Raw genomic sequence first — 24,513 nt, 5'->3', positions numbered from 1 at the left:
TGAGCAAGTTACTTTAACCTTTCTAAGCCTCTGTTTTTTCTTCTATAACACAGACAGTAATATTTATCATTGTGTTTTTTTGTAGAGATTAAATGAAACATCTTATATAAAGCACCTAAAATATTTTTCTAGTAGTAGGCATCAAATAAGTCTGCTATTATTACTTTTTGAAGAAGATAAACCAAGTCCTTGAACATTAACAACAAAAAGCAACATTGCTACATTATGAATCAACAGTATTTCTAATGAACCTCCACTTGAGTATTTTTGAATTATTTTTATTCCACATCACCCTGTTCCTATTTCTTCTGTGCTAACAACTTCAATGGTCTAGCAGTGACTTATGCTGAAAAAGAAAGAAACTGCAAATAAGTTTGGTGCCCAAATCATAGGATTAATTAAAATGGCAATGCTGTTAAGTTTGCAGGTAAGCAGAAAAGAAAATATCTATTCAACTGTCTAACTGACAGTAAAATAATCCGTAACTCTTGGTATCCTTCTGTGCTATTACTGTGTGACCTCAGGCAAATTTATTACTCTGTCTGGGCTGCAACTCTAAAACAAAGGGGACGGTCCAGACAGCTCTGAAATTGTGTGTAAATGAAAAGTAGTGTTGATGCAACTGGGCTACACAGGCATTCTAATAATCAAGTTACATATGAAAATTTACCTTTAACACAGTGTCAAGAGGGTTTCCAGAATCAGGTCTGATTATTAGTGGTGCCTCTGTACTTCTCGATACAATTAAATGTCTTAGATCCTCACCCCATATTTTCTCACACGCATTATAAATGTCATAGCTATCGCTGACCACAGATACAGGCACTGACGAAAACTGTGTTACAATATGTTCAAAAGCATCTTTTTCATGGTCTTTCCCCCAAGCTGTTATGGTACTAGAAAACAAAATGAAAATACAGATTTACTTAGGCAGACACATGATCTATCCCTGAATCACCTTTAACCACATCTCATGTGTGCTATACCAAACCATCAACATCACAGAGGTGAGTGACTTAGTTTAACGAATACACATTGTAAGGCAAATGAATATCTGGGTCAACCACACCTTACCCAGTTAGTTTTTAACACTATTAAGTAGCCTTACTCCTCTTCAACAGTTAAGTTTCTAACCTCTTATTTTCAACCAATTATCTGTGTGTGTGTGTGTTTTGTACTCCTGAATCTACTCATTTAAAATCAGTCTAACTAAAACGCACTTGCTGAGTGCCCTTTATACTATATGTCAAGATGTCAGAATGACTACATACTCCCATTATTTTGTTAGGCAATGAGAGCACCTGGCTCTCTTCTGTGAATTTGTGAAACTATATACCAATAATAGTACAGACATACTTTTTTTTTTTTTTTTTACCTTTCAAAATCTTATACTTAGAGGCAATTATTTATACTATACTATACATACATATAGTCAACTACCAACTGTTATATCTTCAAATGGCTAGTAATAGGAAGTCATACATTTTGTTTGTAGATTATCTACTATGAATTAATATATGCCCAGGGAATAAGAATTCAAATACTTAGTTTAAGCCAAACATAATTAAGATGGAAAATAAAGTATGAGAGTTTCTACTGGATAAGAATGGTTATAGTGATTTTTGCAATGTCCTTAATTTCAGTTCTTTTTACAGGATAGATTCATATTTAATATGTAATCATAGATTGGGTTTCACTTATTTGAAATGCTTGGACCGGAAGTATTCTGAATTTCAAATTTTTTCAGATTTTGGAATATGTACATTATACTTATCAGGTAAGCATCCCCAGTTCTGAAATCTGAAATGCTCCAATGAGCATTTCCTTTGAGCAAAAAGTTTCAGATTTTGGAGCATTTTGGATTCGGGATGCTCAACCTGTATAAATATTTGTTAATATATAATGTAAATAATTTTAAAAGATCTCAAACAACTTAATAATTTTGAAAATTACCATTGCATTATGCCAAGCAATTGGTCATTCTCCCTAATTTTCTAGTCTGTCTCTAATCTGTTCTCCTCAGGAAATAATAAAAAGATAGCACATTCATTTATTATAAAGCCCAACTAGGTATAAGTTTAACTTATAACTGAAGAGTCAGACTTTATGTCTGAAATTATCACTTTATACAACGTGTGTGTTTTTCTTTTTAAAGGACTAGAGTTATAACCTTTTCCCATACTGTCAATGGTACACCTGGGGTAGTGCAGCATGTACATTTCAAGATTGTAAAGACTACTACCCAGAATCCAAAATTGAGAGAGAACCTGTTTATATAAAACTCATTAGTGAACACTCTTCTTAACAGCTACAGAGGCTGCCAGTAGCTATGTCGATTGTCTACTTCATGCATCTGTAGGCTAAATGAAAATTAAGATATGACTGAAGAGAAGCTCCTCTTCATATTCAGATCTGCAACCTTCCTCTTTAAAAAGGAGAGAATTAAGATCAGTGAATACCAATACTGGAGAACTTTACAATGTATGAAGTAACTCCTACAGTTAAGGGGTCATTGCTTATAATGTTGTATCAACAAGTCATCTAACAATCTAGTTGTATCATGTCTAGCAATTTTCCTGATGCTTTCTTTCTCTTGACTTCAATGACATCTCCCATGTTTCACCTTTTTTCCCCCCATTTCTATGGTTCCCTTTTCAGTCTTCCCCAGATGCTGTGCTCTCCTTCTTCAATCTAACATGTCAAATGGCAGTATTTCTCATGGTTCTAACTTAGGCACTTGTCTTCTGTAACATCTTGTGTGAAACACTCAAAAGCTTAAAAAAAAAAAAAAAAAAGTCCCTGCATGAGAGTTTCCAGTATGTGTATCTTAGCCTCTGTTTTTCTTCCGGGCTTTGGATCTACTTTGTTAGATGGAAAGTTGAATATCTTCATCTCAGCGTCCCACAGACACTTGCTCTGGCACCCTCTGTCTAGTCCAATCATAACCTCTATTAGTCTAGTACAGTATTTGATATATGAAGATCATAAATAATCATCAATGAATTCTACCAATGCCATAAATCCTAATTTCAAGCACCAAATTAAATTTGATAACTTTCCAAAGTTTGAGAAAAAAAGCTTCTGTAATTAAGTATTTCTAGGTGCAGACTCGTCTATTAAGATACATATGATAATGGTAAACCTCTAAATGTATAGAGTTCTCTATTTTAAAGTTATTTTAGATGTTAGCTCATTTATCATCAACGACCTTGTCATGTTGGAGATGTAAAACTTCAGCTCCTCCTTTTGTTTGGTTGGATGGAGGAAATGAAGAACAGAGAGATAAGTGACTTGAGAGAGATAAGTGACTTGCCCAAGGCCACCCACTATGTCAGCCGGAAGGTAACCCAGATTTCCCAACTTTCAGTCCAGTCCTCTTTTTGCTATACTATGCTGTTGTTTAAAAGACATTCTATTAAGAACATGTGAAGCATTTGTATATATTAAGGAGTCAAATTTTACAAATGCAATGAATATGAGACCATAAAAATAAAATGGATTTTTATCCCATGCCCACATACAGTATCCTTTTCATTTTGACAAGAAAGTCCTGAAGAAGATAGCCCTAAAGAAGATATTATCTTTGTTCTCCTTATCATGATGTTACTACTTTGAAATAACTATCAGTGGAGAGTCTAATATGTGCGTACTACATTAGAGTTTTAAAAGATGTATATACATCTAAGGTCAAACAAAAAATAACTCTTAAAACTTTTTGACACTCTTATTTTCCCAGTTTCCTAGTCTTGAAAGTTGTTTGTAAAAGGTTCAACAAGGCCTTACTAATACAATGCTCATAAACATCGGCTGAATCTATTTTCTACTGAGTCCCAACTCAAATCACCAACTAAATCACCAACTTTGAGCAATTTTATCTCCCAAGCCATTGCTCATCTTTACCTATTTCTTTCCATTTATTTAGTACCTTAGTCTGGGCTTCATCACCTTAAGACTGTTGGAATAGCTTCCTATAAAGACTACCTTCTGGTTTTTCCTTTTTTCAATCCATAGGATAGATATCCTGCTATAAAAAAGTCCCTAAGATATTTATCTCATAACATCACGTCTTTGCTCAAAAATATCAGTGTCTGCTTCCATTTGAAAATGCCTAATTTAAAATAACCTAGCACGACGTGCACATAGTTAACATTCCATGCCAAAATATGAGGGCCCTTTCTAACCTGAATCTGTCTTCTCGGTCTCCCCTATGCTCCCGACAAAATCTGTGTTTCAGCCCTTATTCTCTCAACACATTCACTCTCTCCCTATTCTTGCCCTTTCACCACAATGCTTGACACAAGATAAGCATGCAATAAATATTTACTCAGAGAATGAGTAAGTGCCCAATGTTGGCTATTAAATTTTACCAATCCTTCAAGAAGTGAAGATTTTGCATATTTCTATAAAAGCTTTCTTGATCCTGCTAGTGAAATATGATCCTTCCTTTCCTATAGGAATATGATTCTTCCTCTCCTTCCCTTGCAACACTAAAGCATTTTAATTGTACCTTCTTCCAAGGAGTTAACCAACCAAGCAGACTATTACTAGTGTATTATTCTCATCCTGAGGATAGGGTCAGTTTTTAAAAAATATCCTTCTATCCCTTGTTGCATCCAGTAGACTGCCTTGCATGACCACCAGCCAACTAATATGCCTCAAATAGTAGTACCAATAAAGCTTAGCCTGATTCTAAACTCACTGTTGGTTTTAGCACTCTGCAATTTTAAGTATTAGCAGAACTTAAATATTCCCTAATGATTATAGTAAATAATTTTGTTATAAAAACCAGTGATAAGGTTTGACAAACATTTTAAAAACCTGATTTACTTTTAACAAAGTTAGCTCTAGGACCAGAGCGGCCGCAGTTTAGATTATAATTTTTTTCTTGGGTAACTGGAGATGGTTTAGTGAGAGCAAACAAGGAAGCATAAAAAGAATCTGAACACCCTTTCTTTCCTCAATAGGTCCTGCTTTCTCATCTGCAACTGAAGATACTGTACAGATGATAATTTGTAGGGCAAATATAGATAAGGTCATGTAGGAGGACAGGGAAAAGGCAAAAAGTGGCTGGTACTTACAGTGAGTGCTTCTAAATTTAATGAATAAAATCTATCTACATATGACAATACAGTCATTGAAAAAAAATTCCTTAAAACTTCTATGGCAATATAAGTGTTGGAAAAAAGCTCTTATACTGTTTCTTCTAGGATGGATAAAATTTCTCTACCTCTCTAAGACTAATGTTTACACTTCTGTATAAATACTGAATTTAGGTTGCTCAAGTTCATGAAGATTTATTGTAGGTACCTGGCTCTGCAGTTAAGTAAAATGTCACTGAGTTACACACACACGAGTGAAAACATTTAGTAGTTTTAGAAAACAAACAGAATTTTTTACCTGTGTTCTGCTGCTGGAACAGAATAGCCTGGAACAGGATCTTTCGTTCCATAATATTTTTTAATTAGAGCAATTCCTGCTACTGTATCTGTTCCTTTGAAGTTAACCAAATGAGCAGATGCTCCTATGCCAGCAGTCTGGAAAATCAATCATAAACCAAAATCCAAAAAAGAAAAAGAAAAACCCACATTAATAATAAGACCAGGATGCAGTCAACCACATTTAAGGTATATAGCATAGCTCCCATGAGAATTGTCTTTATTCTTAGGAAAGTATTTATCAGCGATAACAGTTCCTAATGACAAAGATTCAGTTTTTCCTAAATATTTAAAAAATCAACTATTATCTCCTCAAAGAGACCTAGTTAACAGTGTCCCACCCCCACTTTTTATCACTCTCTCTTCCCTTACCCTGCCTTGAGCTTCTTTATGGCATTATTTCACACCTGATATATTTATTATATCTGTTTCTGTCTATCCATCTGTCCATCCATCTAATATATAAAGGACAGGGACATCTGTTGAAGGACATATCCCATGTACCCTGAACATAGTAGTAGGTACTAAATACGTATCTGTTGGTTGAATCTTTGGAATTTCAAAATGTGGCCTACTTAGAACCAAGATCAATCTCAGTAACATCCCCAAAAGTTTATAGTGGTACTCTAATCAACAATCCACACTACATTAAATGAGGTTGGTTTCAGTTACTTACCTCTTGGGAAGAGACTCCTCTGTAGCCAAAATCATGTAACTTGTATTCCAGACCATCTAAGTTACCAGAAGTTTCTAACAAATATTTGGCCAATATTTTCTTCTGCTCTCTAGAATTTGTGGCCACTGTGATTGGATACCAGGACTGAACAAGAATAGTCTGTAGTAACAAAATTAATCACAAATATTAAGACATAAAATACTGCATTCTTTCTGAGGAAAATCCTAGTTTTTTTTTTTTTTTTGGAGGTATGTCCTGAACTTCCATATTATTAACTAGACACACAACTGCACAGTAGGATGCCTGCCGTGTGCACTCCAGATATAGTACATAGCTCAGCTCTCAAATCAGCAACAAAGAGGATAAGCACACCAGGCCCACATAGCAGAGAACTTCACATTACCAAGTTTCTATACAAAGCTCCAAAGAAGCAAATAATATTTTGAAAGGCTATGTGATAAAAGGAAAAATTTTTTACAAGTTTCATTCTGTCATGGATCAACAGTTTATAAAGTACACTGAAACTTGGATGTTGAGGCAATGTCAAATTGCCCCAAGTTTCTAAATGCTTACTCTTCATTTCTGTACTTAATGCGGACTTGGATCAAACAGGGCATGGACCAGCACTGGTCCGTGGACTGCATTTTGATTAGTATTGGTCTAAAGCAGTTGTTCATTTACTCCTCAAGGTAGTCTCAGATCTAATTTTCTCTTGGATTCAATATGACAACTAAATTATATACTTGAGGCACTTTAGCTTACTACTAGAAAATTCTATTTACTGAGTTATGGTTATGTGCTTAGCTTTTATCAAATATATAAGTATTTGATAAAATACTTATGTAAGTTACAGGAAACACTTCTGCTTATGTTGTATAATCAAGGTCACTGTCTACTTTGTAATTCAGTGACTATTAAGTTCCCAAAAGAGAAAACTGAAAGAATTGTTGGGTTCCTACTTTCTGATGAGAACAGTTCCTTGATTTCCCCTTTTTTCTTGGTTGTCAGGAAGCTCCACAGAAAAGTCTGTCTAATCGCAGCAACCATAATAATTATCATGGGTTAGAAATTCACTTCTTCATTCTAAGATCATAATTTTCTATTTTCATTTTATAAACCAGATAGTATGCCATTAGAAGCAGCTTCAAATCTGTTTGAAAAAGAGCTGCTAAGATGTCTGTGCTGAACCAAAAAGATATTTATTAACTAAATTTTACAAAGCAAGCTTTTACTGAATACCAGCTAAGTGATACATAAATAAAACAAAAAGATTAACCTTGAACTTGCCAATCTAGTCACCTTTTTAAAAAACCCTGTAGCATTAGACTCCTGTGACTGATTAAATATGGCCTTTGCAGCTCTTCTCATCAAGAGATGGAATCTACTTTCTAATCTCTTCATTCTGTGCTGCCCTTATGACTGGCTTTTGACAAACAGAATGTGGAGAAAGTCATGTGTGACTCCCAAGCCCCAGTTTCAAGATGTTTTGCAGCTTCTACTCTCATTCTCTTCGAACCCCAAGACTACCATGCTCTGAAGAAGCCTCTTACGGAGTGAGACCTGGTAGTCCCAGCTATCTGAGCTGAGGCCCCAGACACGGGAATGAGGCCATTAGACTGTCCAGCCCTGGCTGAACCCTTAGCTAAATGCACATGCGTATGTCTAAGCAAGACCAACAGACGATCATCCAGTCAACCACAGAATCAGGAGAAATAACAGTTGTTTTAAGCCATTAAGTTTTGGGGTAGTTTGTTACACAATAGAAAATTGGTACAATTCTTAAACTCTATAACCAATCACCTCCAACATCTGACCATTCTGCTTCTGAAATTACTCTTTCAATTCCACTGCCAAGGCCCATGATTATCGTACCTTTAATCTTTAGCCTCTCTAATTATTCCTCATATTGCCACTGGTTATCATTCTAAAATAAATTTTTTTTTTTTTTTTTTTTTTTAGGTTGCATCTTTCCTTAAAAGCCTTTAACAGTCATCTACTGTCCATGGGGCAGGGGTGGAGCTGATTCATACAGAATTTGAGAATCTTCCAGAATCTTGCCTTGTTTACCATCTAAAGGTTTATCTTCTACATTTTTCACTTTTATGCTGCAGTCCCCATAGGACTATTTGTCATCCTAAGAACACTGTGCCTTCTCCTTATTAAAAGCTTATTTTCCATTTCATGATTCCTTTAGACAGAATTACCTATTTTCTGCTGCCAACTTGCACTAATTCTTAATGATATTAGTGATTAGTTCAGAATGAATCGTCACCTCTCCCTCAAAGGCCCTTTAAGTGAGACATCTTACTCTAACCTCTGTGCCCAGCATTTTTTTGGGTACACAGCTGGTACTTAAATCAATATTCACTTGTTGAATTTAAGTCAATCAGCTCTTACATTTAATTCAACTCAAATACTGATATTGTCTAGGAGTATGAGAAAGATATAAAACATAATGTGAAAAACTCTAGTTGAGTTATAAAGGTAGAAGATTGACCTTACCCCTCGAAAAATGCCAGGGAAGGAGAGAAATAACTATGAGACACAGTGATCCTTCACATCACCGTTTCCTTTCCATAGTCCAACAAAATCAGCTTAAATTATACTCTTAATAAAATCACTCCCCTTTTAAAAAGATCACTGTAGGTGTAAGCAAGGGAAAAAAAGGCAAGTTAGTTTGGGTTAATCCAAGGTCTAATAAAGTAGGCCTTGTTGGAAACTTTTCCAAAATAGCAATTTGCCCACACAAATCAAAATTATTAGTTGAAACTAAGACTAAAGGAAGTAAACCTGTAAATTTCCTTCCGGAAGTGTTATTACAATGCTCTCATGCAGGATGCAGGATAAAGGCTTTAAAGAATGAGAAATGGGATGGTACAGCAGAAAGGGCACTGCACCTACTCTGTTCACCAGTCCATCTCTCAGGACGCAATTTCCCCATCTGTGAAATGACATTTGGTCAGTATAATCGTTTTTAAAATCAACTTTCCTTTTCTTCTTAATAGTAGAAAGGTCTTGTTTTGCTTTTTGGTGGAAGAAAGGGATAAGTTTAGCCCACTATGCTGGTTCCTCAGCCCCCTTGTAAGCCTGAGACACCTCTGCAGAACTCCTAGGTGCTCTTAAAATTGTTATGAAATGTGAGAGGACTAAGGTTTCTTCTGGCACCAATATTGAAATAAAGCAACTCAATTTCAGTATTTTAGAATTCTGTGTGCTACTAACAGGTGAATAACAATCAATAGTTATTAATAACTGAAAATACAGTGGGAAAGAAAACTGAAAGAAATACTATTTGATGCTATTACTGAAAATGTTTTAAATCAAGATCTGTTTAAAGAATATTTTCAAATTTGAAAATAACAAGTTTGTTGGGGATGGGAACAGATTTCAAATACAAGGTGGTAAACTTAAGGTTGGGGATTGATAAGAGTAGGATGAATTTCCTCTGTCCCCACAAGAGATGCAAAATATCTATGAAGAAGTCTATTCTGGAGATCTGATATGCAGAATAAACACATTTTAAAAAATAGGATCTGTCAGAAACTACAATAAGGGATAGACAGTATCAGACTATAAGTTTTTATGCTTTAGCTATAAATGCCTATTTAGGACGGAAATAACTTAATATATATTAGTATAAAAAAGGTAAACTCAATATAAATTGTTTCAGGTTATAAGCAAAAAAAAGCAAGGGTCTATGTACTACTAAAAAAACAGTATCGAACAGTCCCATACTAGATTTATGTTTAATAACTTTTAAAAATATTTATATATTTGGTAAACTGCTTTAAAATAATTGATTTTTTTTTTTTTTTACTTTATGGTTTCCTAGTTGGATACACCCAAAATAAGTTTTTTATTAAAAATTTATTTAAATGTTTTAAAAATTTTATTTTAAAAAATTTACTTTTAAGGCCAAAGAAAACTGTACAAGGAAGCAAGGTGAAATCATATCTAATTCTCTACTTCCATAAATATCTGCTTTAGGAAAGTTTAATTAGACATAAGGAAGAGTACTTACTGACTAAATCCCCAGTCAGACAACTAAAAAGAACAATATGAAAAAGGTTAATCCATAGATGACAAATTTTCTAAGTTAGGTTTACCCGGTTGGGATCTTTGGCATTTAAGGTAAAAGGCTAGCCTAGATGACATGCACAACTCTTCTACTCTTGTGTTTTTGTAACACCATCCCCTCAAAATCAAATATTTGCCAGTACAAACACTATTTACAGCTCTACAGAAACCAGTAAAATATATTCTCTTTTACGGTTCACAGCTAATAGTTTTAGTATATGGTATAGACTATTTAAACCCTTTATTTAACTGTACCTATTTTTTTTTAGTCTATTATTAGTTAATGGCCCATCAAAAGTCTATTAATTTTCTGTCAACTTAGCAAAATGTGTTTCAAACATATTCTTGGACCTCTTATATTTCAATGTTTTTTCAATTTTTTAAGTGAGCCTCAAATGTACTATTTTACAATATAATAGCAAATAGCAAATTACTTTAACCAACAAACTAATTAGTCAGTTCTAAGAACTAAGTAAATGCCACCAGATAGTAAGGTGTTATTTCTATAGTTACTTTCGAGGGTATATTTCCTCTCACAGATTAAATCTATGATTAAACTGTTCAGAAGTCAAGTAGAGTATTATTATCAAAACTCTGACCATGTGAAAACATATGACTACTTAGGTATACATACAAGAAAAACAAAAAAAGGCTTGCAGTATAAACCCAAAGCCCAAAATGTACCCTTCCTGAGAAATTAAACAATATGAATAGCAACTCTTGTTTATATTTAGATGAGACACTGAAAAGTAACAGATGGTAGATCCCAGGACCTAAACTGATTCAAGAAAAATGAAGAAAGTAGTTACTAAAAGTTGGAACAAAGTTCCTTTAGTCTAACTTGAACATTTATCATTCATTGAATGTTGTAAGTTACTAGAAATGCTGTTATAAGTTTGCTCTAAGATAATACACATTTAAAATGGCAATGAATTAGATGAAAGGATAAGTTTTAAGCCAACTAAGTTTTGAAAACAATCACTCTCAATAATTTGATTTAAACAAAATCTCAGAACATTCTATTCTACTAGAAGAAACCTTAAAGATTAGTCTGTCATTTTATAGATGAGGAAATTGAAGCCTGGAAAGGTTAAGTAAATTATAGGAGATTATATATATAGCTTTATTAGTAACAAATTCTAAACTGTAATCTCAGTTCAATGGTCTTTATTCAATTAATGTTAAATAAGAATTAAAAAAACAAAAAAGCAATTTACCTCAATCCAATTTGTAAGCCAGTAACACTCTGGATCTGTGTTTTCCACCGTGAAGAGAACATTTCCTCTGGGAATGACAGAGCCCTCAGGAACAGCTTTTACTTCTATTGGAAGATGCCCATCATATTTCTGGCAGGAGAAAATGATAAATTTATTTATTCAACAGATGACACTCAATTACCTGCTGTTTTACTAAAGGTTCTTTACATTTTATAGAATCTAAATTTACTGTCATTGAAATTGCAATTGTAGATGTTACCGTAATCTAGTCAGAATGTCCTTATCCTTCTAAAAACTAGTTAAAATTATTAACATAGGTACTGATATTGTTAAGTTTAATGATGACATGTGCTTCTGCTAAGAACATTTATCACTACAAGTGACAGAAAATTCCAAACTGATCAAAACAAAACTGTTGCTTTTTCCCTGCTCTTTCAGAAAACGAAAAAGGATGCGTTTATTCCAACATATTCTAAAAGTATTCCAAGAACACTATCTTTATTTTAAATTCGTCATTTTCACAAAATAAAGGCTGCAGACTGAAAGATAAAGGACGGTTATTAAAGAACAAAAGAAAACAAAACGAGAGAGGAGGAGAGCTAGGGAAATCCCTGCAGAAGAAACAAAATAGGTTCCCTCTTTATTCTGGTGGTGGATATGAAACTATGAGACAGACCAAACGCAGAATCTTGGCAATTAACACTCAAGTCTGACTTAACTGACTTCCTCTTAATGCAATAATTGCCTCCAAAATTAAAAATTAGGCTGAAGATTATTTGTTATGTGACACTGTGCCTCCCTTTTAAAGCTAAAAGCTGTACCTAACTATTCACTAGGAAGGCAAGCTGCTTCAGAAATCCTGATAATTTATTTATGTGATTTGGGACAAGGTAATTAAATAAAAGAAAAATCTGTTTAAAAGAAGCACTGGAGGCACAGTGTATAGCAAAAAGAACATTGCCCTACAGGTTCTAGTTTGGACTCAAAAGCACTGGGGAGACCTTGGGCAAGTCACTTGCCATCTCTAGGTCTCAGATTCTGTTTGTAAAATGGGGTTAGACCAGATTATCTCTAGAGAACCTTTAGTTCCCCAAGATTTTCTGATCATATAATCAAACGACTTACAGCCCTGGCCACTGGACAGTATAGTAATAAGCATAGCACGTAAACTTATTACTGTACTTATGCTTACAACAAACCTCATAGAAGAGAAATGGAGCAAGTGCAGGTGATAGCTCACAGATTCTACTGACCTTATTTAAGATTTGGGAAAAGTGCAGCGCAGAGCGCTTACCTGGCTTTTTCAAGACCCATAAGTACCAAATAGTATAGCTCAGTATTGTCATATAGGCATGAAAGTTAAAGTATTTCTAATTATTCTATGTTTGACAGTCTGTTCAATGTAAGAAACTTTCATTTGTGAGACTTAAAGTAACACTCAACATCAAGATACACCAATAGATTCCATTCCCAACTGATCACTGTAATAAAAGGAAACCACCACGGGATATTCAACTCTTATAATTATATTACCATGTCTTTGAGTGCCTTGATATCTAAGCAATAAATTCAAACATACTAGATATAAATATAATACAGTCAAGACTACTAAAAATCAACTTTGTGGATCAGCACCAAGCCATTCTCACTATTCAGTGAGAAACTTCCCAGAACTGTGTGTAGTGATAGACTCACAGCATCTATTTTCAGTCAAGAAAACAGACCTACATTTTGAAACTGCCAAATAACCATGCTCTTTCCTACCTATAGTGTATTTTCAAGAATGAATTCTTTCTCAAAAATGTTATTTAAGTTATAATTCATTTTTATTAATTAGACTTGCTGTAGATTCTATATGCTAATGATGTAACATGGGGAATGTGGGGAGAGGGATAACATGTCAACCTTAACTTTTCAAAAGGATGTCTAAAATAGTCATTATATTCAGATCACAAACAAAAAAGAACTGTAATGATACTCTAATCTCCTATTCAATTCTGGCTGGGGATAGTGGCTCACACCTGTAATCCCAGCACTTCGGGAGGCCAAGGTGGGCAGATTACTTGAAGTCAGGAGTTCGCGACCAGCCTGGCCAACATGGTAAAACCCCATCTCTACTAAAAATACAAAAATTAGCCAGGTGTGGTGGTGTGTGCCTGTAGTCCCAGCTACTCATGAGGCTACGGCAGCAGAATAGCTTGAACCTAGGAAGCGGAGGTTGCAGTGAGCCAAGACTGTGCCACACTGCACTCCAGCCTGGGTGACAGAGTGAGACTTTGTCTCAAAAAAAAAAAAAAAAAAAAAAAAAAAAAAAAAAAAAAAAACAGAAACAAATTCTTTTGCAAGAAGTTTTGAACTAAAAGAAAAACCAAAACAGACCAAAAATTGAAACCATCTTTTACCTCAAGAATGTAGTTCCATCCCTTTTCATTAAAGACATCATCTTGGAAATGTTCTTTGTAGACCTCTTTGGCTTCCTGGATTTTCTCTTTGGTTACTACTTTACCTAAAAGAATATACACGTCCTGTTTACATTTCTAAAGGTGCATTCTGTGAGTTGCTGAACTGTCATAGAATTAATAACTTTGGCTATTTCACCCATTCTATGGATTAAAAATATAACTAAGAGGTTAAATGACTCACCCAGAATCAACAGCAGAGTCAGAAAAGGAGTTTGTACTTCTAATCACTCAAAGTATAAATGTTAATTTATTGTAAAAGCAGATGTGTAATAGAAAACACTATTACTTGCATAGCTTTTAAAAATTATATTAATTTTTTCTCTCGATTAATTTTGGTACTTTTCAACTCTGAGATGACTCAAAAGCTTCTTACATCCAAATGAACCTTCTCACTTCGTTCGTAAAGAATGTGGCATCTTCAGGGTTGATAAGCCAGTAATTTCCACGATTACTAAATGTTTGCCCCCACAAACAACACACTTTTAATTAACTTTTCTTATCCGTAAATGAGGATAAAGTCGAGTACCCACTTATATGATGGTTGTGAGAACAAAATGAGTTAAGACATATGAACCACTTACAATAATGCTGGCCTAGAATAGGTAATCAATACATTTTAGTTATAATTAATAATAATATTTTACAAAGTTCTTAAGTTGTATGGCTAAATTAAAGTGTGCTATCAGTCTCTGGTAACTTAATACAAGTTAACTAGTAAACTCATTTGAAACATCTTGGGGCCAGGCATGGTGGCTCATGTCTGTAATCCCAGCATTTTGGGAGGCCAAGGCAGGCAGATCACTTGAGAACTCAAAAGTCTGAGAGGAGCCTGGCCCACATGGTGAAACCCTGTCTCTACAAAAAATACAAAAAGTAGCCAGGCATGGTGGTGTGAGCCTGTGGTCCCAGTTACTTGAGAGGCCGAGCAGGGAGGATCGCTGGAGCCTGGGAGACGGAGGCTGCAGACAGCCAAGATTGCGCCACCGCACTCCAGCCTGGGTGACTGAGTGAGACCCTGTCTAAAACAAAACAAAAAAACTTTTGTATTAACTTTGGTATTCTTGCCACTAATAATTACTTCTGATATCTAGCTAGGTTTTCAGTAGTATAAGACTATCTGAACTGCCTAATCTTAAAAGAGTCAATATTATAGAAAAGAGTTATTTGCCTAAAATTCAGCTTACTCTGTATTCAATTCTGAAATTATGTTTAATTCAAAAGGTTAGAGATAAACTTTTCCAACATGTATAATGTGTTTGGGAACTGTTTTCCCCCTAGAAACACCATTACAAAAATGGATTAGAAATGGCCTTTCAAATAAGAAAGCACAGAAATTGTTTGGGGGATTTTTGTTTTAATATGCATTTACAACTAAGTCCAGAGACACAGGTAGTTTTTAAAAATGGGTTTTTAAAAGAAACTGGCTAATATAAAAACATTCTAATTATGATTGCTACCATAATTCAAAAGGAGTTTCCAGTTCAGTAACAAATCCTTTACTTTGAATTAATAACTAAAGTATAAGAAACCAGATTAGCCTCCAAAAATTACCGACTTTTCTAAACTCATTTCAAAACTTTTATTTCGGCCAGGCACGGTGGCTCACGCCTGTAATCACAGCACTTTGGGAGGTGGAGACGGGTGGATCACCTGAGGTCGGAAGATCAAGACCAGCCTAACCAACATGGAGAAACCCCATCTCTACTAAAAATACAAAATTAGCTGGGTGTGGTGGGGCATGACTGTAATCCCAGCTACTCGGGAGGCTGAGGCAGGAGAATTGCTTGAATCCACGAGGTGGAGGTTGCAGTGAGCTGAGACTGTGCCATTGCACTCTAGCCTGGGCAACAAGAGCAAAACTCGGTTTCCAAAAAAACAAAAAACCTTTTATTTCAGAAAACTTTTCTCATACTTAGAACATCAAACACAAACACACCAAATTATAAGATTTAATGCATCCAAATTAACAGATTTGTTAGAGTAATAAGCAGTGTTTAAAATATACTAGGAAAAGTAGTACCTTTTAAGTACTTATTAAGAATGTACTGCAACCCATAAAATACTGTTTCCTCGTATTTCACCTTCCTTAATTTGGAGTTTTCTGTCTTCTTTTCACGGCATTCAAAGTAGGAATAAACTTTGCTTGTGTTGGGTGGATACTGTTTATAGTGAGTAACCTATGTAAAGAAAAACACTTCTGTTAGAAAACACCGATGAGCAGACTATAAATCACAACAGAAAAGGATTGAAGTTACTCCAAAACCAGAGAAACTATACTTCTTGTTTGCTATTAACCAGTTTCTTTCCCTGGCTATATCAAACAAAAAATAAGTATCTTACTAAGATATTTTCATAGTTCAGTATCTTAAAACCACAGGAGAGCATTAAATCTTACATACAAGCACATTAAACCTACTACAAGGCCTCTAGGTTGGAAAAGTATTTCATTTGGTTTTGGGGAATAGTCCCTTCATTCAGGCGAAGAGAGAGAGAAGCAGCTGCCTAATGGGCAAAAGAATGAACTGAAAGACAGCAGAATTTGGTACTATTAATATCTCAATGCAATATGTTCCAAAAGTCAATGACTTATCATGACTACCTTACTTGTATATAGTGACACTATGAAAACCTGGATGACAGCAACAGCAGCGGCAGCAAAGGAAAAAAAATCCTGTTTTGTAATCTCTTTTTCTCAAATCACCCACCTAATTGGAAAATAAATTCTTATACAATGAAACATAAAATCCTTGTGAGTTTAAAATATGAAGAGGTCTTCCTTAAGCACAAAATTCTTTTCCATGAACTTGGGTAAGAGCCACTACGTAAAAAATTTATCTGCTTTTGTTTTAAGAAAAAGCAAAAAGTGAGTGTTCATTATACTTTGAATTTATTTCCATGTTTTAACCATATTAAAACATTTTACCAATAAAAAATAAAGTGGAAGAATAATGTGTATTTTCCCAATTTCAAGACTAAGAATAATAGTGCCTTAAGGTATAGGGTGAATCATGGCAATGGTGGAATAAATCTTTGCAGACCATTTTTCATGAGTGATCACTGTGAACATAAACCATTTTTCCTGTTTAGCTTTGATCTCAAGTTTAGGAAAGTCAATGCTGTCTTTGGGTACACAGTCTCAATCTCAGTAAAACTTGGCTCTATCCTCAAGAATCTTCATAGCTTAGTACAAGAATCCTAAGACGAATATATTCCCATTGATGTTTCTGAATGAATGTGCTGTTTCCTTGCCAATGGTAGCATACTTGCAATTCTACAAAAATAGCCCCTAATGCAGCACACAGACAACCTTGGAGGTAAATCTTTATAGTAACAGGTGATCTGAGAGTTTAAGTCAAGCAGGAGACCAGGAGCTTTCTGTTTTCCTCAGGTATAATAGATAGCAATATACTAAAAGGTACAGGGAAGTCTCATCAAAACCTAGAAGTATATGTCAGGGCTTATTAAGGTTAGAATCCAGGGGCTGATCCCACTTTAATAAAATTTAAGAAGTAGCTAAGCAAGATAGCTAATACAGAATCTACAGCAATGAAATTTATGTCAATTCACTAAAATGCAAAAACAAATATATTTACGAATGAGTCTGTAGTAATAAATATGACCACTACTTCAACTACTTATGAAACTGAAGAAAAAGACACCTCTACCTAAAAACACACCCAAGATGTATCTAAAAATTAAAATATCCAGTTTACAATGTAAATAACTCCAACTTCTTTAGTGGGACTAAGTAGTGAGGTAGAAGAAAAGCACACATGATGAAGTAAAACTTGAAAAAAGGTGTGGATCTTATAGCACAAGTTTCTAAGTCTGATTCATAGTTTTATTTCTCAATAGTTTGACCCTTACTGTTCAGATACTTAATGGTGCATTCTATATCAGATTTAAAATTACTAGAAGGCAAGTTATTTTCTTTTTCTGAGAAAATGAAGAGTCAAATCTAAATGGAAATGTCTCTAAGCTATTTAGCTCCATAACTCCGTCTAAAAGTATACTAAAAATTTTCCTTTATACAAATACAGCTCCAATTCTGGACAATAATTAAATATTTACAATTTTAAAGCTTCCGCTATGTTCTCTAATTACAGTACTTTAAAACCTACCTTTACTTAGAATGCCTTTTCTGAAAACAAATATTTAAAATACAAAACTGTCTAAACTGCTTCATTAGAAACAAAGTATGAACTCTAAAAATCTTTGGAGAACCTTAAGAGTATTGTTTTAGAATATAGCCAACGAATCTAAGTTATCTAGGCAAACTTGCAGATAATTAGCCAAGAAACACCATTTATTAACCATCTACTAACACTTAACAAGTTTACAAAAGAATACAGAGCATGTTTAGGTCTACTTATAGAGGCATATGTACATGTTGTTTAATGGGAAAATGTTTTTAAAGCAGAGCTTTTTAAGAAAATATTTCTAACAATATACTCAAAAGGATTTATAATGATTCTAGTTTTGCTAGTTTACTGTCCTCTTCATTTCACTTTCTCCTAAACAGGCCATTTTGAATCTTCACCAGAACATGGAATAATATAGCATAAATTCAAATCAACTGTTATTTTATAAATACTTCATTCACAAATACATATTCTGTACCTACTTCAGACACCGAGGATGAGAAAGAAAACAGACTGACATGGTCTCTATTTTCACAGGACTAATAAGTGCTGAAGAAGGAAGAAAAAAAATACATAAACCAAGTAATTTCAGATCAAGATAGATGCTATGAAAATGTAAGAGAATGATGGGCTAGAGGGGACCAAGAAGACTTCTTTGAGAAGGTGACATATGAGCAAGACCTAAATGACAAGGGGACAGGAAATGCTTTGGCATAAGGGACAGAACAGAAGGCAGGCCAGTGTGGTAGGTACTCAAAAGTATGGTGGCAGGGTGGGGACAGTAAGTACACAATAAGGTCAGAGGTAGGCAGAAATGAGATCATATAAGGCTTACAGGCTACCCCAAGGAGCCTGGATTTTATGCCAAGTGCAATGGAAAGCCATTATGCTTTAAGCTGGGGTGAATATGACATGATTCACCTTTTAAAAGGATCAGCCTGGTGGTGGGGTGGATAAGAATGGATTATAGGGTGACTAAAGAGTGCAGGAGTTAGGGGCTATTAGGTTAGATAGGAGAATTCGCCCAGTGTTTTTGGAGGTAAAGGGGAACTAGGCTGGTAAATTGGATGTGGAACATAATGAGGGGGAAGAATTAATACATCCTACATTTTTGGTTTGAGCAACTGCATTAATAATAGTGCCATTTATGGAGATGGGGAAGGCTGTCAAATGGTAGGGAAATGAAGTGCTGAATTTTAAATGTTAAGTAATACCAACAAAAAGTTTCATAGTATTCTAAAGTAAACACAAAAAGAAAGCTCTTAAATCATGTTAACTTTTTAGCACTGACTTGACTTCTATTACTAAAGAAAATGGTTCTGCAATAAATACAAAATTATTCAGCAGATGTAAACAAAACAAAATACCTAATAAGATCCTAGCAAACCTTACCAGTGAAAATGCTTCCTAAACTGGCATGGCCCTCCTGCTGCTAAAAGACCACCTGAACATCAATACATATGTGGTAAAGAACTGGCCGGACACGGTGGCTCATGCCTGTAATCCCAGCACTTTGGGAGGCCAAGACAGGTGGATCATGAGGTCGGGAGATTGAGACCATACTGGCTAACATGGTGAAACCCTGTCTCTACTAAAAATACAAAAAACTAGCCAGGTGTGGTGGCACGTGCTTTTAGTCCCAGCTACTCAGGAGGCTGAGGCAGGAGAATCGCTTGAACTCGGGAGGTGGAGGTTGTAGTCAGCTGAGATTGCACCACTGCACTCCAGCCTGGGCAACAGAGTGAGACTCCATCTCAAAAAAAAAGAAAAAAAGAACAGGCACACACAGAAAAATGTAGTTATTTTAACATAACTCTCTAGTTGTGTGATTAATTTACTTCATGAAAGGATAAACTTCTAAAAATTATTACATACTAAATAACAATAACTGGTATTATTTTAATGTCTAAAACAAAAAGGGTCTAGCCCTAAGTCAAATAATAGACAGCTTTTTCCATTAAGGAGTGCTGGCCAACCAAGTGTATCAAAAAATTCTATTCCCAAGGCTAAATATCCTTGTTCCAAGTATGACAGTTTAAAAAAAAAGGTATGAGATATGACACATATATTTTAGTTGAACAGAATCCTTTTGGGGGAAGAAAGCCTAGTTTTCTCTAGATGCTTCTCTAGATGTTCCACAGGGCTGATTTGATGTCTTAGAGTTGATTTGAAGATCTTTCCTCCCACGATGGGATCACATGATCAAATGCAAGTACTACTACCTTACTTTTTCAGTTATACTTTTAACTGCTAAAAAATCACAAGCCAACATTTAAAAAATGAGCTGTATATGTAAGATCACATGGGATAACATACCCAAGGTCACAGGGCAAGTTATGTTAGCTATATAATATCTAAGGGCAATCAGAAGAGGATACACTCTGCCCAACACTGGCTAAGACTTACTGCTGCTTCAAAGCCAATGTGCTACAAACAGCAAAAACCGCAACCCAGTCTTCTTTTCAGTATTATTTAAGATTTCTTAAGCCCTGGAAATCTGTTGCCCCCAAAAATAATTCACTGCTATTTGGCTTTGAAGCAATACTCACTCATAAATATGACTTAAGGATTTTGGGTTATATTATTTGGGGAAGGAGAGAAATTGTAAAACCACCTATAATCATATTGCCTCTTCCCTTAAAACCTCTTGCATTGAGTTTCTAATGACTTGTATCTCTTTTGCCACACCTTTAAACCAGATTTCATTACCTCACAATGAGAACACCGCTTAATTATTAATGACCTAAATTAATCTCCCTATGAAGTATATTCATTTATATATATTTTATTTATGTTGCTCAAGTTTTTCCTATAATTTATAACATAAAACAATGGAAAAATTAAATAAATGGACAATGTCACATATATCTTTATGAAAGCATAGTCTCTGGAGTACAAGCTGCAACAGTACCCCACTCATGAGGCTCAGGTTGCCTCGGGAGCCACTGTGACAATACCGAAGCATCCGTTCAGAAGCAGTGAAGGACAAGCGACAAAAATTTGTTATTCGGCCGTTGGAGGAAGCAAAATTTTCTTTTTTTGAATAAAAGGTGCCTTGAATTCCTAATCACCAAATATAAATTGCACATCTCTTTGAAATTTCTATGAAATCAACTTCCCTCCATCCTGGATTTCAAAATACTACTTATCTTTGTCTTCTTTTATAATACCCAATAGGTGACCAATATTTATTAAATGAGTGGTTAAAACTATGCTGAATTCTAGATAACCAGCTTACAGATGACCCTTTGAGAAGCAACCTACACAGGACAGCACATTTCCTAACTAATGGGTAATGCGGTTTAAACTGTGTCCCTTCTTAATTCTAACAAGAACCAGGATGAAAACAGAGGAACCACATTTGTCTGTGTCCTTAATTCCTTCCTATATACAATAAAGTATGAGGTTACAGAAGTGAATGTATATACTTCAAATGCTCCTTTGGTCCAAATTGTTCTGGACTCTCTTGACAGGATACAAGACAAAACAAAATTCCCATTGTCATGTGCTTGGCTACCATACCATCTACTCGCAAAATAACTTTTGTAGTGCTTAGGCAATCAATTATTCTTCCTTCAGTTTTAGATGAAATCAACAATATTTTGCTCTCTTCATCAACACATTTAAAACTACTAGAGTTCCCAATTTTGGCCAATAGTTTGTAAGCATTGATAAGGATATGTAACATTCTCATGTAATTTCTAAGTAAGTTTCATTACTCCTAACCTCAAGATTATCATTTTTGTTCTTTTGGCTAGATAAAAAGACATAAATGTAAAACAGGTTATAAGGACCCCTAAAAACATAAGGGAAATGAAACTTAAGACTTAAATGTGACTGTGGAATACACAATCTATTTCAGCATACTGCGGTAAGCCACTGGTATAAAACGTTATCAACTTGATTGAATCCCCTAGAGGTGACTTTTGGGGAAAAAAATGAAAAATCTAAGATGAAAATATTCTGAAGTTTCATATTATAAAGGAGATAAAACATACCAGCCTAACTTGAAAGTTTACTTCAAAAGTAAACTTTACTAAATAGGTGCAAATTCTAATAGTGCAATTAAGTATGGCTCACTAGATGAGAAACCTTTAAGGTAATTCACTATTCTAACTAAAAGCACCCCAGAAAACTGATGTTAAAGTAATTTTACATTCCTTATGTATAATGGTTAGAGGAACTGCAAACGAAAGGAAGTTGCACTCCTCTTTGTTTTTAAAATTTAGACCAATCAACCTCCCTTTACATTTGGCTAACATGTAAAAAAAAAATCTGACATTTTAGATTTAGTTAAGAAAAAAATTCTACAAAACTACGAATGAGGCTATTCTAAAATCACTATTTAAAATTTTGAAAACACTATGATTGAACCAAGAGAACACAACAGGAGGTTTTAGGACCAAGTAAAGGACCATAGTTAGGGTATTATCACGTACACTTGACAATGTTATCAAGGATCATACTTGATAGTGTTCGGATTTTGCAATACTTTAAACTTGCATCTAAAAGACAACTTGTTGATGGATCTTGGCTCGATTTCAACAATCTAAATATATAAACACCATTTTAAGCTGATTGGAAAGAAACAGACAAAATTTAAGTAAAATGGAATTCTCTAAAATACTTTCTCGGAATATCAAAGGAGGGCTAAAAACAAAGGAAAAAAAGAATCAAAACAAAAACATGAGAGTACTATGTTTTACCACTGTATTCCAAAACCACTATGTTGCTCAACTAAAATTTACTTTACCTCTTCCCTTTACTACCGCGTGCTTCCTATCAACTGAATGTGGCAGCTACCCACGCAAAGTGTTCAAAGGGCATGTGAACGCAACGTTGTGACATTCCCTCTCCACAAGTTCTCTAGGGTTAAAACTACAGTTCCTTTAAATCCTCGTGTTTCACTTTCCTTTTCACAGAAATCCTAGTGACCCTAAAGCAGTTAAGAGAAGGTCGGTCTCTACACCCAGGGATAAGGAGCACGAGCAATCACTAGGTGCGAAGGAGTTTGAAACGGAACCCGGCAGAGTGGGATAGGGGAATCCAGTACGGCTACTGGGGCCAGGCAAGTGTCCGCCGCGCCGGAGCAGCAGACAGAGGACCGCAGCTGCTCCGGCGCCCGTGCCAGGACTTCTCCCACCTCGCCCCCTGGAAGACTTACCTGCCCAGCCAGGGGCGAGCGCGCCGGGCCGGCTCGGCGGGGAAAGCCCCGCTCACTCTCCACTGCGGGTCCCCGGGGCCGTTACCTAACTGGTCCCAGCTCCAGGCCAAGAGGCCGCGCTTCAGGGGAGGGCGTGCACTCGCCGGCGACGCCCAAGCCCCGAGCACCGGAGCCCGGGAGTCCGCTGGGGCCCGCCTCAGCCCCCCGCCGCGCCCCCGCCGCCGCGCGTCCCCAGGCCCCGCCTCCACCGCCCAGCCCTCCATCCTCCTCCAGCCACCTTCTGCCCACTGCGGCGCCTCCTCACCTGCCCCAGCCGCCGCCGCCGCCCGCGCCTCCCCCGGGCCTCCCCGCGCCGCGACCCTAGCCCCAGTCCCAGCCGCCCCCGCCCCCGAGCCGCGCGCTCGCCTCCAGCGCGCCCCGCTCCTCGTCACCTGCCCCCGCCCCGAGCTTTACCTTGTAGGAGTCTGTGGCCAGGAGGATGTTGAACTCGGCTTCTGCCGCAGCATTCATCTCGGGCCGGAGGGCAGGGGCCGCGCGCCGCGAACTCCCCGGCGCGGCTGCGAGGAAGGAGAAAAATGGGCTTCACCGCGCTCCGTTGCTTAAGTCACTGCTCGGTCGGAGGAGGAGGGGGAGAGGAGGGGGAAACGGAGAGAGGGGAGGGGTCAGTGGAGGGCGGGCCCAGGAGCCGTGACGCGGTGCGGGTGACGGCGGCAGCAGCTCGCGTGCTCGCAGTCTGGGATCTCTGGAGGCCTCGCCACCTCGGTTCCCCCGCCCTCACCCCATCACCCTCGCGGGGCCGAGAAAGGGCGGGGCGCGGCCGCGCGTGCGCAGTGCGCAGGGGGCGGGGCGGGGAGGAGGACGTGAGGCACGCGCTCTTCCTCCGAGACGCCAGCCCCGGGAAGCTGGAGGCAGCGGGGCCGCCTCGGCGCGTGACCTGGGCCCTCGCCCGAGTTCGAGTTCCCGGCCCGGGCGCGGGAGGGCGGGGCCTGGAGGGGGCGTTCTCAGCCTCGGCCCTCCCAGAGGAGCCGGTTCGCCCGCCCCTCCTGGGACCTGGCCGGTTTTCTGAGTCCTCCTGAAGTCACACCACCCGGCTGGAGGGCCAGGAGCCTCCTACTCCCCATCTCCCCGTCCACCACGCGCAGTTACTCACCTTTGTCTCCAGCCTGGATTAAGGATCCAGCCTTTCGCTTCCATCCCTCTTGTCCCTCCTGATCCTCCTGACCCTGTCTTTAAGATCCCAGGAGCTGCGGTGAGGAGTGAGGCTGAGGGGCCCCTTTCATCTGACGCAGCGACTCCGCTTTCCTCCGGCGGCTCTGTCTATGGCTGAGCTCTTTGATCCT

At 37.1% G+C, this 24,513-nt stretch overlaps 1 protein-coding gene across 1 annotated transcript in view; it reads right to left on the bottom strand.

Annotated features, from left to right (window-relative positions):
- The window catches only part of NAMPT (nicotinamide phosphoribosyltransferase), a 37,428-nt gene extending 13,439 nt beyond the window's left edge, over window positions 1-23,989 (bottom strand). The window contains exons 1-7 of the mRNA XM_050782707.1: window positions 23,627-23,989; window positions 15,888-16,044; window positions 13,808-13,911; window positions 11,406-11,534; window positions 6,112-6,270; window positions 5,398-5,534; window positions 671-896 (exon numbers count right to left, since the gene is read on the bottom strand). Coding sequence (XP_050638664.1) covers window positions 671-896; window positions 5,398-5,534; window positions 6,112-6,270; window positions 11,406-11,534; window positions 13,808-13,911; window positions 15,888-16,044; window positions 23,627-23,683 — 969 coding nt within the window. The 5' untranslated portion in view covers window positions 23,684-23,989. The remainder of the gene's footprint in view (window positions 1-670; window positions 897-5,397; window positions 5,535-6,111; window positions 6,271-11,405; window positions 11,535-13,807; window positions 13,912-15,887; window positions 16,045-23,626) is intronic.
- Window positions 23,990-24,513: the final 524 nt, after the last annotated feature.

This window comes from Macaca thibetana, chromosome 3 (genome assembly GCF_024542745.1).
Source record: "Macaca thibetana thibetana isolate TM-01 chromosome 3, ASM2454274v1, whole genome shotgun sequence".
In the NCBI taxonomy this organism is placed as follows: domain Eukaryota; kingdom Metazoa; phylum Chordata; class Mammalia; order Primates; family Cercopithecidae; genus Macaca; species Macaca thibetana.
This window is presented reverse-complemented; position numbering and strand designations above follow the sequence as displayed.